This window comes from Engystomops pustulosus, chromosome 2 (assembly GCF_040894005.1).
Source record: "Engystomops pustulosus chromosome 2, aEngPut4.maternal, whole genome shotgun sequence".
NCBI classification, from domain to species: domain Eukaryota; kingdom Metazoa; phylum Chordata; class Amphibia; order Anura; family Leptodactylidae; genus Engystomops; species Engystomops pustulosus.
Genome location: NC_092412.1, coordinates 7,873,871 through 7,888,878, shown reverse-complemented (window position 1 = coordinate 7,888,878; position 15,008 = coordinate 7,873,871). Strand labels below are relative to the sequence as shown.

Sequence of the window (15,008 nt, the reverse complement as noted above, 5' to 3'; positions counted from 1 at the left end):
GCTAGAAAGGAGGAGATATCTGGGCCGGATATATAGATCAATGTGTCATCTGCAGAGGATGAAAGATGTCCTAGGCCAGTGGTGTAGATGGAGAAAAGTAGAGCTACCAGGACGAAGCCTTGAGGGAAGCCTTGAGCGCGAGTGCGCTGAAAGTCCAGCTGGAAAGGTATGAGGAGATCCATAAAAGGGGCCAGGTCAGAGATGCCAAGAGAACATAGCGTCTGCTGCAGGAGAGAATGGTCAACAATGTCAAAGGCAGAGGACAGGTCAAGAGGGAGGAGAGCAGAGTAGTGGTGCTTTGCCACTAGATTATTGGAGACTTTGGACAGGGCAGTCTCAGTGGAGTAACTGGGTTAGAAACCAGATTGTAGGTTTGTTTAAGAGTTAGAAGAAAAGAAGAAAATAGTTCTAGATGGACATGAGTTTTGAACCTGATGTTCTCTAAAAATGACTCTTGCATTCATGACTTTATGAAGCGTGAGAACTCTCAGCTCAAACTTCCCCCACCTTTTCACCGCTGTGTATCTCACTAAAACTGCCCTCCACAACACACTCCACCATGCCCCTAACCCACGTCACTGCCCGCAGGTTTGTAATGGAAGCAGTGCATGAAAGGAGAAATAGTGGGAAAAAAATGAAAGGAAAAGTCCAGATGTTAAAGGGATCAATAAAAGTAGCAGCAGGAGGGGAGGGGGGGGGGGGGGTGGCCAAGTGCCAACCGGGCCAGACGTACCTTGCAGGAGCTCTGCTGCTCACCTGGTGTCATCCTTAGCCATTCTGCTTATAACAGGGGTCTACAACCCTGAAGACCACTGCCACTGATATCAGGAGGCCCGTGCGGACCAGCACGGCCATTTTGCCCCAGGCATTTTCGGGTAGGAACCTCTGTACAAAAGGTTCAGTCTTGGCCCTTGAATGACAATTTGTTGAGGGATTCGGACTGTGTGGAGGAGATCAAGAAGACCATCAGAGATTTTCTCGCATCCTTTGGCCCTGAACGGAACAATATCCCACTGCAGTAGGAATCTCTGAAATGTCGGCTTCGAAGTCTTTTTATGTACCAAGGGGGAAAGGGGGCTTAAGCGGGCTAGGGCGGAGCAGCTGGTATCCTTATTGCGAGGATGCTAATAAAAAGACCCACACTGATTCTCTGTGTGCCGAGTTGGCCTACTGCAGCAGATTCTACAAATTTTGGATCAAAAATCCCAGTGTGCCAGGGATCGCCTACAGAAAGGTTGTTTTGAGTAGAGTAATAAGCGTGGCAGTGGGCAAGCGAGAGCTCTACACCCTAAACTACCCGCAACACATGTTCTATCTCCAAATTCTCCTTCACAGGGAGTTGTTAACTCTCCAACTGAGATTTTGGTTGAATTCCTCTCTTTTTATGAGCAGCTTTACAATCAGGGGGTGGAAGGGAGTTGTGAGGATCCAGCCGTACAGGTATATCTGCGGAAGCATGCTCCCCGGCAGATTCTAGAGGATGAAGCGGCGGAACTGGAGGGGAAATTCTAAGACCAGGAAATGCTACAGGTGGTCAAAGGGTTAAAGATAGGCAGGAGCCCTGGACCAGATGGCTTCACGGCTAGATCTTATAAGATGTTTGGGGAGGAGTTGAAGGGTCCCATGTCTGCCGATCCATCTCTAAGAGTGATAAGTTCTACCCTCAGTCTATACTGGTCCATATAGTGGTTCTACCCAAGCCGGGTAGGAATACTATGCATTGTTCTAACTTTAGGCCCATCTCCCTTACCAACATCAATATCAAAATCTACTCAAAATGCTGGCCCTGCATCCGAAACCCCTTGTCCCAAATTTCATCCATAGGGAGCAAGTTGGTTTTGTCCCGGGATGAGAGGCCAAGGACAACCCCATCAAGACTTTCTCTTTGATGCATAGAGCCAGATCGAAACAAATTCCTATGTGCCTTCTGGGTGTGGACGCTGAGAAGGCGTTTGATAGGGTGGGATGGGGCTTTTTGGAAGCCACGTTGTGTAACATAGGTTTAGACCTTGTCATGCTGTCCCAGATCATGGCGTTATACCACAATCCTAGGGCCCAGATCAGGCTCAATGGTATCTTATCGGAATTCTTCAATGTTTGGAATGGAACGCGGCAGGGCTGCCCCCGTCTTCACTGTTGTATATCATGGAATTGGTGGCCAATGCCATCAGACCCAACAGCTAAATTACTGGGATCGTCGTTGGCGGTTCTGTACATAAGATGTCAGTCTTCGCAGACGACCTATTGCTGTATGTCACAAACCCTGAATCTAGCCTCCCAGCAATATTAAAGGAATTTGACAGGTACTCAGGAGTCTCGAAGGAGTATCTAAATCAGAACTGCTCAATGTGAATGTGGGTGGTAGCCTCACTGTCGAGTTCCATGGTCAAATGGTATATGAAATGGAAAAGGATATGGTGGGGTGGGGTGGGCCAAGCTGCCTCTTTCATGGATGGGTAGGATGAATGCCTTGAAAAAGGATATTCTCCCTAAAATTTTGTAGGTTTTTCAAACAGTTCCGTGGGCGGGTCCCGACTCTTTTCCGCGTAAACTACGTTCCTTGGCCATGCGGTTCGTCTGGGGGACATCGAGAATATGGCTGTCTTTCACTACTCTTCTAGGCCTAAGTCTAAGAGGGGAGTGGGTCTTCCAGATTTGCCCTGTACCATTTTGCCACGGTGCTTTCTTGCATTCTTAACCTCCTGCATGTGGACCGGCATAGGCTGTGGGTGGAAATTGAGACAGCAATTCTTCCTGATTCTAGCAGCTATGGGGATTCCTTCTGGTCTACATTCAGGGCGACAGCGTTTATCTCCTCTGTTTGATGTCATTTTGCAAGTATGGGATGGGGTGATCCGTAGGGGACTGGCTTCTTCTCGTCCTGGTCCGCTTTCGCCTCAGTCCTATAATCTGGACTTCCCACTAGGTTTGACAGACCCTCTGTACCTAACAGCCCAGTAATCCAGTGTGTTGTCCTCAGCAAGTCTACAGTCTGTGGGTGACATATTGGTGCAAAACATGCCCAGGGACTGTAGATGGTTCTATCTGCATCAAATCAATAATTTCTGCAAGTCCCTGGCACCTAGGGGGGACCTCACTAGGGACCTTACTACCTGAAGAGTGGTGTCACGTCTGCTCCTGCCACACATTCAATTTCAGTGATCTACAGGTTGCTGCTGGAGAAATATCATGGGGGACGCAAAACTAGATTTCAGGAGCTCGGGAAAGAGAGTGGCAGCAGGCATTTTCGGAGGAGGAGCGGTCTAGATCTATGGTCTTAAATTTCTTGTCTGTTACAGAAGACAAGTTAGTTATAAGATATTGTCACAGGGCACTATCTGTTTTACACAAGTTTCAGTGTCTGATAGATGCTGGAGATGTGGCGTGGAGGAGGGGATGATGTTCCACATTTGGTGGGCGTGCCCTGGAGTTACGGATTTGCTTCATGATAGACTTGACATCTTCCTCCACCCCCTGTAGTCCGGCCGTAGCTCTTCTCTCCATGTACCCTGGTTCATATAAGAAAGTCAGATTGGGGCTTTTGGGGCATTTTGTCATGGTAAAGAGACGTGTCTTTCCCAGATTATGGAAGTCCACTACACCCCACCCTAGGGCGCTGTGATCTGTGGAAATGGCAAATATCTTGAGGATGGAGGAGAAGGTGGCGCCGGATGATTGTCGGCCTGATGCAGTGTACCAGTTTCGGTTGCGATGGCTACCATGGGTCTCATTCAGGGAATCCCCACAGTTCGCTCTTTGGATAAGTGGTCCGTAATCTGTTATGTGACGAAATGCTCCCCCCCCTCCCTTCCTTATGACCCCCCGTCCCCCGTGAGTCGGTATGAATGTGTTTCTTGGTTGTATGATGTCTTTACATGGGTTTTCAAATGAGTTTGGTTACGTGTTAGTTTCCCTTATGTGTTTGTACACACTTCGGTGGAGTGCGGGATAAACATTTGGTGGGTACTAGCTTATGATGTCCCCCTCATACACGTCATTGGTACCGGAGTGATGTGTAATCTGGATTGCTGTTGCGTCTTTATACAATATCCATTCAATCAATGTGTGTGTCTTCATGTGATATTGTACTTATAGCCAATGTTAACATTTGTTTCAATAAAGCTGTTATTGAATTTATAAGCAGCAGCAGGACCTGTGGGTCGGTAGATGACAGCCACTTATAGATTACAGGGAGCATTGATATCGATGGTGTGAAGGTAAAGGTGGGACTGGAGAATGCCAACTCCTCCACCAGGTTTATTGCAGCCCTGGGGAGTGCGAGTAAAGCAGAGACCACCATAGTCGCAGGCAGCAGGAGAGGCAGTGTCAGATGAACTTAGCCATGTTTCTGGTAAACCAAGAAAGGACAAGATCGTGTGCTCCATGGTGCTCCAGACAGAGGGAGCGGAGGATGTGGTGGTGGTGAGGGGGTCAGATAGAGAGGTGGTAGGTTTAGATGATCATGAGATTTAGAGCAGTTTTACAAATTACATTTTGAAAGTGTAAAATTATTATAAAAACTAATTTGTGCTGCTTACTGTCTCCTTTATTACTAGTGTGAACTGAGCCATAAGATTCCACAGGGACAGTTATCTCCAGAGCCAGGAGCGATCATCTGCAGTAACCATCCCCACCCTCTGCACTACAAAGATATCACACACTGGGAGTAGTAGTCCCTCCATATAGTGTGTGTGCTCCTGGAGCATGCTGGGAGTTGTAGTCCCTCCATATAGTGTGTGCGCTCCTGGAACATGCTGGGAGTTGTAGTCCCTCCATATAGTGTGTGCGCTCCTGGTGCATGCTGGGAGTTGTAGTCCCTCCATATAGTGTGTGCACTCCTGGAGCATGCTGGGAGTTGTAGTCCTTCCATATAGGAGGCTTCTCAGTGCTCGGTGGAGAAACATTTTGCAGGACCTGTGATGACGCCACGTGTCATGTGATCAGTGCAGGAGGGGGCGGGGTGAGAAGGGGTCATGTGATCAGTGCAGTCGGGGGTCATGTGATTATTGTCATTTTGCAGCAATAGACGAGACGGTGGAGAAGTGTTCGGGGCTGATAGAACATTATTCAGGATCTTCCTACAGTTATTCGGAGCAGCGTATGAGCTTGTTAGGTGTCCTGTGCACATCAGATGTATCACAGTGGCTTAGATACATGTAATACGTGTGGTACATGAGGCGTCAGGTGGATTTGGGACTTTGTAACTAAAAAGTTGCAAATTTGGTGCCACTATTTCCTATGTGTACCCTGCGCCAGGAGGTGACTGCGGTGGTTTTCCATTAGATGAAAAGTCACACCGGATTCACATGATTATTCTGGTGGTTCACTCTCACAAAATGTAGAAAATTTGGTGGCGCCCACCTCCGGGGTCATTTAAGGTCGGTGAGAGACACTAAGTGTCACCTCAGAGCATTCATTGTGTTTTGCTTGATAGACTTTCTACTGGTGCAACACTCGTGTAGGTAAGGGGGTAGTTGCTAATAGCGCCCTCTACCTGTCACGACCCATCTGGTGATCCTGCACAACTCACCCAAGGGATCATGCAGGGAGATCTCAGGTATCTGCAGCTGTAGCCTTGGCCTGGACAGGCAATAGTTAAATGGGTGTAAGATATTATCCAATTATGTGGCTGTATTGTACACTGGAGTGTGATTGGAGAGGTGCTACTACCTGACAGGGGGGGGGGGGTATAAAACCCCTGCACAGGGGGAGCTCAGGTCTCTTAGGCCCCGGGTCTTTCCACAGAGCAAAGGGTCAGATCTGCTGACAGAGTGAAGAAAGAGAAACCAATCCCAGGGACTGAGTCAGGAGACTCTCATCCAGAGCTGCAGCTTCCACAGTTTGGACACAGCTCCATCTCAGCTATCCCAGCCGGCATCTACTACCAGGCTGGTGCACTATTCCTGAGGACCACTCTCCACGACCAGTCCAGTCCCAGAATCTGCTGTTTGACTGTTTAGGCCCATTGCCTGTTGTTCAGTAAAGATCTGTGAGTTGATTTGCACAACGTTGTCTCCGTCTGATCCATGGATACGACTGTCACCACCACGGGCTCCCCCATCCATTACCCAGGGATATATTTTACAGCGATCAGTGGTTGCCCCAAGGAGATCCAGTACATCAGCCTCTCCCACCATATTTCCTGCACACACCACCTGCTGGAGACCTGCCAGGCTGTAGGACAGTCCTCCAAGCACCGTGACATCAGCGCGCCCTAAGCTGCAATCGCCAACCACTGTGGTATTCTGGGCCCCGGCTTCTTCCAGGCCCCAAGAAAAGGCCAGGCTCCGGTGGGGGATGTTGCACTAGGTACCTGACCTCAACACTAGGCACAAGTGTCACCATCTTGTATGGACCAGAGAGCATCGACACAGGACCAGCGGCCTCAGTGGTGAAAGTCACTTCACAATGAGCAAAAAACATAGATACCTATGATATTGGAGACATCAAGGAGAGCGCTAGAGGTGCCTAGTCCATGCAGAGCTCTCCTACACTCTCCATGTGAGTGGCCCAGATACTTCTTGTATAACATCATTCAGTTATTTATTGTGCCTTTACATGGACACGGAAGACCTGATGTCATCTTCATGGAGGACAATGCTCCATCTCATTGAGTTCTCATAGTTGGGGAACAGCAGATGGAGACTGGGGACCTCACGTGGAGGGGCCTGCACTTTCTCCAGAACTGAATCTCATTGAAAACATAATGGGGGTCATTTACTAAGGGCCCGATTCGCGTTTTCCCGACTTGTTACCCGAATATTTCCGATTTGCGCCGATTTCCCCTGAATTGCCCTGGGATTTTGGCGCACACGATCGGATTGTGGCGCATAGGCGCCGGCATGCACGCAACGGAAATCGGGGGGCGCGGCCGAACGAAAACCCGACGGATTCGCAAAAACCGCCGCATTTAGAAAAAAAAAATGTGTTGCGGAGCTTGCACTTACCTTCACTCAGCCCGGCTCGGTGTATTCCAGTGCGTTCCAGGGAACTTCAGCGCAGCAGCGCCACTTGGTGGACGTCGGAGGAACTGCCTTAATAAATCCCGGCCGGACCCGAATCCAGCGCAGAGAACGCGCCGCTGGATCGCGAATGGATCGGGTAAGTAAATCTGCCCCATTGGATCAGCGCCACAGCACCTTAATGACCTGAGGGCATGAAGAATGGGAGCCGCCTCAGCTGACGTTTAGTGACTTATAAACCGCAGGAGAAATCGTTATCATCTGCGATTGATGCTCGAGGCCACATGACGTTATTGAGACACTGACATGTAATATCCATGTAAATTTGGGCCCATAACGACCCATTACATCATAGTATTTCATGGTGTTGTTAAGAATGTATATAAAAGACTCACAGGCTGAGCCCTCTCCGAACATCACACTTCCTGCCATCTCCTGCGGTTGGTGTCAGCATTGACAAAGCCGCCATCTTGGCGAGGTTCTGCTACCCCAGGGGGCCTAAAATAACTTTAAAAGAAAAAACAAAACAAATGACAAAACAAATTTAAAAGCCTTCAAAATTCTAATGACCCCATTTCCTATCAATTTCACTGCATATGGAATTTTTCCCCAGCCTGGAATATTACGTACCGTCACTAAGGCCTCCTGCGCACCCACTCGTTCCTCAGATACCTGCGAAGTACAGCTCTCTTGGCATTTATTGTGGACCATGTGTGGACGGTATTATACCAGATTCTGAGCTACATGGCCACAAAAACGATCCGCATGTCACCCAAATAAAGCTGGCCCCCTGTGTCATCCGTATTCCTCACGGCCCCATAGACCGCCATGGGAGAACTCCGTGTATGAGCCCATAAAGACAAGAGAACGTGAGCCACAAAACCCACAGGACTGGCCGTGATAATAATGCAACTCTGTGGGTTGGAACACAACCACAAATGAGGACACCCCACACACCCTCTAACTACACTAATGCTATAGCAAAGCATCAGTCTCTCTCTGCTGGGCTGATAGGACTGTCTCTGCTCTGTCTCCTCAGTGAAAGACTCTCTTCCCCGCCATGAGCGCTGAGTCTCTCTGTCTGCTTGGTGTCAGGACTGTCTCTTTACCTCTGCTGTGTCCGCTTCAGGGCAGGACTCTCTTTTCATGCACTCTGTCTCTTTTTCTGCTGGGCTGTTAGGACTGTCTCTGGAGGTCAGCTGTCTCTGTGCATGTGGTCTCCCTCTTTCCCGAGCCTTGACCCACAGTCACTGCACTGAAGGGGGCTTTCCAGTGCTCAGTTGGCTCTTGTGCCCCATGTTAAAGGCGCACCAAAGTTGGTTCACACTGTGAGAGCATTGCAAAGGGCGCCCAATTCATGAAAGGGGAACTTCTGGCTTTTTTTTGGCATAGAGTTTACCATCCTGCTGCGAAAAATTGGATAAAGTCTGGATGGGTCCAGTTCCTGCTAATGGACATGTCTGTGTTTTGTAGCTGTCCCACTACTGATCTATGGAACGAAGTCTTCCCTTCCCTTGCTTGAAACACATAGGAAAATCTTTTAATTTAATGTATTTATGAATACATGAATAAAGAAATTGGGGCACATTTACTTACCCGGTCCCCGCACGATCCTCGATCCGGACTGTCCGACGAGGATGAACTCTGCCGCAATTCATGAAGATCGTGCGCCCGATATCCTGCATGTGTTGCTTCCCCGCTCAGATCCACAGGAGTTCACCTTCTTCTTCCCGGTACATGTAAGTGCTTGGCTTGCGAGACAATCTTCACGTTAAATCCCACGGTTTGTCCGAATCCATCGGATTGTCCGTCGGCTCACCCCGCGATTTGTGTCGCATGAAAGCCAGCGCAATTGCACCAAAATCCAATCGCATGCACCAAAAACCCCTTTTAAATCCCTGTCCCAGCGGCGCAAAATGATAATCGTTGGGATGTCTGATGAAAATTTGGTCCGCGGGGCCCTTCGTAAATGAGTCCCATTGTGTTTTACCGGAGAGCTACGTAAGAACCTTGGCAAGAATCCTTCACCTGCTTGTACCTGGATTTGGTTCAGATGATGAGCCTCAAGATTTCAGTGTTTCCAATGGTAGAGGACGACTGTCGGCTTCATCAGACTAATACCCAACCTCCAAAGTTACCAAATATGGTCACACTCACTAACTGCAAGAAACTTCAGCTCTCACTTCACTAACCCATCCCGTGTCCTCCTCCAGCAAACACCAGATACCAAGCTCCAGGCTCCTCTGAAGACCTATACACACCGGACTTCGTATGTAACATGGCGGGTGACCACTAGTTCAAAGAGCAGCAATTTTATTTGATTATGTTCCCTTATAAAGGATGGCTGGACTATTATTCAAGCTCTTATACTTCTTGTGTCACCCCCTTATCCTCATAGACTGTAAGCTCTTGTGTCTTCCCCTCATCCTCATAGACTGTAAGCTCCTGTGTCACCCCCTCATCCTCATAGACCGTAAGCTCTTGTGTCCCCCTCATCCTCATAGACTGTAAGCTGTTGTGTCACCTCCTCATCCTCATAGACTGTAAGCTCTTGTGTCCCCCCCCTCATCATCATAGACTGTAAGCTCTTGTGTCCCCCCTCATCCTCATAGACTGTAAGCTCTTGTGTCACCCCCTACATCCTCATAGACTGTAAGCTCTTGTGTCACCCCCTACATCCTCATAGACTGTAAGCTCTTGTGTCACCCCCTCATCCTCATAGACCGTAACCTCTTGTGTAACCCCCTCATCCTCATAGACTGTAAGCTCTTGTGTCACCCCCTCATCCTCATAGACTGAAAGCTCTTGTGTCTCCCCCTCATCCTCATAGACTGTAAGCTCTTGTGTCACCCCCTCATCCTCATAGACTGTAAGCTCTTGTGTCCCCATCATCCTCATAGACTGTAAGCTCTTGTGTCACCCCCTCATCCTCATAGACTGTAAGCTCTTGTGTCACCCCTCATCCTCATAGACTGTAAGCTCTTGTGTCAGCCCCTCATCCTCATAGACTGTAAGCTCTTGTGTCACCCCCTCATTCTCATAGACTGTAAGCTCTTGTGTCCCCCCTCATCCTCATAGACTGTAAGCTCTTGTGTCCCCCCTCATCCTCCTAGACTGTAAGTTCTTGGGTCACCCCTCATCCTCATAGACTGTAAGTTCTTGGGTCACCCCTCATCCTCATAGACTGTAAGCTCTTGTGTCCTCCCCCTCATCCTCATAGACTGTAAGCTCTTGTGTCACCCCCTCATCCTCATAGACTGTAAGCTCTTGTGTCCCCCTCATGCTCATAGACTGTAAGCTCTTGTGTCCCCCTCATCCTCATCCTCATAGACTGTAAACTCTTGTGTCACCCCCTCATCCTCATAGACTGTAAGCTCTTGTGTCACCCCCTCATCCTCATAGACTGTAAGCTCTTGTGTCACCCCCTCATCCTCATAGACTGTAAGCTCTTGTGTCCCCCTCATGCTCATAGACTGTAAGCTCTTGTGTCCCCCCCCCTCATCCTCATAGACTGTAAGCTCTTGTCCCCCCTCATCCTCATAGACTGTAAGCTCTTGTGTCTCTCCCTCATCCTCATAGACTGTAAGCTCTTGTGTCCCCCCTCATCCTCATAGACTGTAAGCTCTTGTGTCACCCCCTCATCCTCATAAACTGTAAGCTCTTGTGTTCCCCCTCATCCTCATAGACTGTAAGCTCTTGTGTCCCCCCTCATTCTCATAGACTGTAAGCTCTTGTGTCACCCCCTCATCCTCATAGACTGTAAGCTCTTGTGTCACCCCCTCATCCTCATAGACTGTAAGCTGTTGTGTCCCCCCTCATCCTCATAGACTGTAAGCTCTTGTGTCACCCCCTCATCCTCATAGACTGTAAGCTCTTGTGTCCCCCCTCATCCTCATAGACTGTAAGCTCTTGTGTCCCCCCTCATTCTCATAGACTGTAAGCTCTTGTGTCACCCCCTCATCCTCATAAACTGTAAGCTCTTGTGTTCCCCCTCATCCTCATAGACTGTAAGCTCTTGTGTCCCCCCTCATTCTCATAGACTGTAAGCTCTTGTGTCACTCCCTCATCCTCATAGACTGTAAGCTCTTGTGTTCCCCCTAATCCTCATAGACTGTAAGCTCTTGTGTCACCCCTCATCCTCATACACTGTAAGCTCTTGTGTCCCCCTCATCCTCATAGACTGTAAGCTCTTGTGTCCCCCCCCCTCATCCCCATAGACTGTAAGCTCTTGTGCCCCCCTCATCCTCATAGAATGTAAGCTCTTGTGTCCCCCCTCATCCTCATAGACTGTAAGCTCTTGTGTCCCCCCCTCATCCTCATAGACTGTAAGCTCTTGTGTCACCCCCTCATCCTCATAGACTGTAAGCTCTTGTGTCACCCCCTCATCCTCATAGACTGTAAGCTCTTGTGCCCCCCTCATCCTCATAGAATGTAAGCTCTTGTGTCACCCCCTCATCCTCATAGAATGTAAGCTCTTGTGTCACCCCCTCATCCTCATAGACTGTAAGCTCTTGTGTCCTCCCCTCATCCTCATAGACTGTAAGCTCTTGTGTCCCCCTCATGCTCATAGACTGTAAGCTCTTGTGTCCCCCCCCTCATCCTCATAGACTGTAAACTCTTGTGTCACCCCCTCATCCTCATAGACTGTAAGCTCTTGTCCCCCCTCATCCTCATAGACTGTAAGCTCTTGTGTCACTCCCTCATCCTCATAGACTGTAAGCTCTTGTGTCCCCCCTCATCCTCATAGACTGTAAGCTCTTGTGTTCCCCCTAATCCTCATAGACTGTAAGCTCTTGTGTCACCCCCTCATCCTCATAGACTGTAAGCTCTTGTGTCACCCCTCATCCTCATAGACTGTAAGCTCTTGTGTTCCCCCTCATCCTCATAGACTGTAAGCTCTTGTGTCCCCCCTCATTCTCATAGACTGTAAGCTCTTGTGTCACTCCCTCCTCCTCATAGACTGTAAGCTCTTGTGTCCTCCCCTCATCCTCATAGACTGTAAGCTCTTGTGTCCCCCTCATGCTCATAGACTGTAAGCTCTTGTGTCCCCCCCCTCATCCTCATAGACTGTAAGCTCTTGTCCCCCCTCATCCTCATAGACTGTAAACTCTTGTGTCACCCCCTCATCCTCATAGACTGTAAGCTCTCGTCCCCCCTCATCCTCATAGACTGTAAGCTCTTGTGTCACTCCCTCATCCTCATAGACTGTAAGCTCTTGTGTCCCCCCTCATCCTCATAGACTGTAAGCTCTTGTGTTCCCCCTAATCCTCATAGACTGTAAGCTCTTGTGTCACCCCCTCATCCTCATAGACTGTAAGCTCTTGTGTCACCCCTCATCCTCATAGACTGTAAGCTCTTGTGTTCCCCCTCATCCTCATAGACTGTAAGCTCTTGTGTCCCCCCTCATTCTCATAGACTGTAAGCTCTTGTGTCACTCCCTCCTCCTCATAGACTGTAAGCTCTTGTGTCCTCCCCTCATCCTCATAGACTGTAAGCTCTTGTGTCCCCCTCATGCTCATAGACTGTAAGCTCTTGTGTCCCCCCCCTCATCCTCATAGACTGTAAGCTCTTGTCCCCCCTCATCCTCATAGACTGTAAACTCTTGTGTCACCCCCTCATCCTCATAGACTGTAAGCTCTTGTGTCACCCCCTCATCCTCATAGACTGTAAGCTCTTGTGTCACCCCCTCATCCTCATAGACTGTAAGCTCTTGTCCCCCCTCATCCTCATAGACTGTAAGCTCTTGTGTCACTCCCTCATCCTCATAGACTGTAAGCTCTTGTGTCCCCCCTCATCCTCATAGACTGTAAGCTCTTGTGTTCCCCCTAATCCTCATAGACTGTAAGCTCTTGTGTCACCCCCTCATCCTCATAGACTGTAAGCTCTTGTGTCACCCCTCATCCTCATAGACTGTAAGCTCTTGTGTTCCCCCTCATCCTCATAGACTGTAAGCTCTTGTGTCCCCCCTCATTCTCATAGACTGTAAGCTCTTGTGTCCCCCCTCATTCTCATAGACTGTAAGCTCTTGTGTCCCCCCTCATTCTCATAGACTGTAAGCTCTTGTGTCACTCCCTCCTCCTCATAGACTGTATACAAAATATACAAAATTCAGGAATCGGGACCCGAAAATGGCTTCTCCCTCGTGTGAATCTCCTGATGTAATTTGAGGTGACCCTTAAGCACAAAACTTATCCCACATTCCGAGCATGAAAATGGCCGCTCCCCTGCGTGAAACCTCTGGTGTCTCTTTAGGTGACCATGCAGCACAAAGCTTTTCCCACATTCTGAACAGGAGAAAGGCCTCAGCCCGGTGTGAATTCGCAGATGTTCCGTAAGATTTGTCTTATAGGTGAAACGCTTCCCACATTCGGGACACGAATAGGGCTTCTCCCCCGTGTGAGTTCTCAGGTGCTCATTCAGCATGGACTTCTGTGCAAAGCATTTACTGCATTCAGGACACGGAAATGGCTTCTCCCCCGTGTGGCTTCTGATATGTTTCTCCAGGTGACTTTTAAGCATAAAACATTTGCCACATTCCGAGCAAGAAAACGGCTTCTCCCCCGTGTGAATTCTCTGATGTCTTTGCGCATCACTCTTATGTGAAAAACATTTGCCACATTCGGAACAAGGAAAGGGCTTCTCCCCCGTGTGGCTTCTCTTGTGACTTGCAAGATGTGATCTTTGGGTGAAACGTTTCCCACATTCAGGACAAGGGAACGGCTTCTGCTCCATGTGAGTGTTCAGGTGCTCATTCAGCATGGATTTACGAGCAAAACATTTATGACACGTGGGACATGGAAAAGGCTTCTCCCCTGTGTGGCCTCTTAGATGTTTTTCAAGATGACTTTTCAGCATAAAACATTTGCCGCATTCTGAACATATAAATGGCTTCTCCCCCGTGTGGATTCTCAGATGTCTCTGCGCGTCGCATTTATGTGAAAAACATTTTCCACATTCAGGGCAAGCGAACGGCTTCTCCCCTGTGTGGCTTCTCATGTGGCCTGCGAAATGTGATCTTTGGGTATAACATTTCCCACATTCAGGACATGAAAATGACTTCTTCTCCGGGTGACTTCTCTGATGACCTTTAAAACACATAAAAAAGTCCATATCTGTAACATGTGAAGGGCTTCTCTCATGTGTGAATTCTCTGATTTACAATAAAATGCTTTTTTTTTAAAGTAAATTATTTTCCATATTCGGAACATGCAAACATTTGATTCCAACTACCGTATATAACTCGAGTATAAGTCGGCTATACACTACAGGGGGCTGGCTGGCTATACACTACAGGGGGCTGGCAGGCTATACACTACAGGGGGCTGGCAGGCTATATACTACAGGGGGCTGGCAGGCTATACACTACAGGGGGCTGGCAGGCTATAGACTACAGGGGGCTGGCAGGCTATACACTACAGGGGGCTGGCTGGCTATACACTACAGGGGGCTGGCAGGCTATATACTACAGGGGGCTAGCAGGCTATACACTACAGGGGGCTGGCAGGCTATACACTACAGGGGGCTGGCAGGCTATATACTACAGGGGGCTGGCAGGCTATACACTACAGGGGGCTGGCTGGCTATACACTACAGGGGGCTGGCAGGCTATACACTACAGGGGGCTGGCAGGCTATACACTACAGGGGGCTAGCAGGCTATACACTACAGGGGGCTGGCAGGCTATACACTACAGGGGGCTGGCAGGCTATATACTACAGGGGGCTGGCAGGCTATACACTACAGGGGGCTGGCTGGCTATACACTACAGGGGGCTGGCAGGCTATACACTACAGGGGGCTGGCAGGCTATACACTACAGGGGGCTAGCAGGCTATACACTACAGGGGGCTGGCAGGCTATATTCTACAGGGGGCTGGCAGGCTATACACTACAGAGGGCTGGCAGGCTATACACTACAGGGGGCTGGCAGGCTATAGACTACAGGAGGCTGTCAGGCTATACACTACAGGGGGCTGGCAGGCTATAGACTACAGGAGGCTGGCAGGCTATACACTGCAGGGGGCCGGCCGCTATACACTACAGGGGG

The 15,008-nt window shown here is 49.2% G+C and overlaps 2 protein-coding genes across 11 annotated transcripts in view; both read right to left on the bottom strand.

Moving 5' to 3' along the window:
• The window catches only part of LOC140119786 (uncharacterized), a 299,698-nt gene that overhangs the window by 44,749 nt on the left and 239,941 nt on the right, over positions 1-15,008 (bottom strand). The window lies entirely within an intron of this gene.
• LOC140119826 (uncharacterized) overlaps positions 12,568-15,008 on the bottom strand; it is a 32,048-nt gene continuing 29,607 nt past the window's right edge. Inside the window, exon 5 of the mRNA XM_072139235.1 lies at positions 12,568-14,047. Within this exon, the coding sequence (XP_071995336.1) occupies positions 13,071-14,047 (977 nt within the window). The 3' untranslated portion in view covers positions 12,568-13,070. The remainder of the gene's footprint in view (positions 14,048-15,008) is intronic.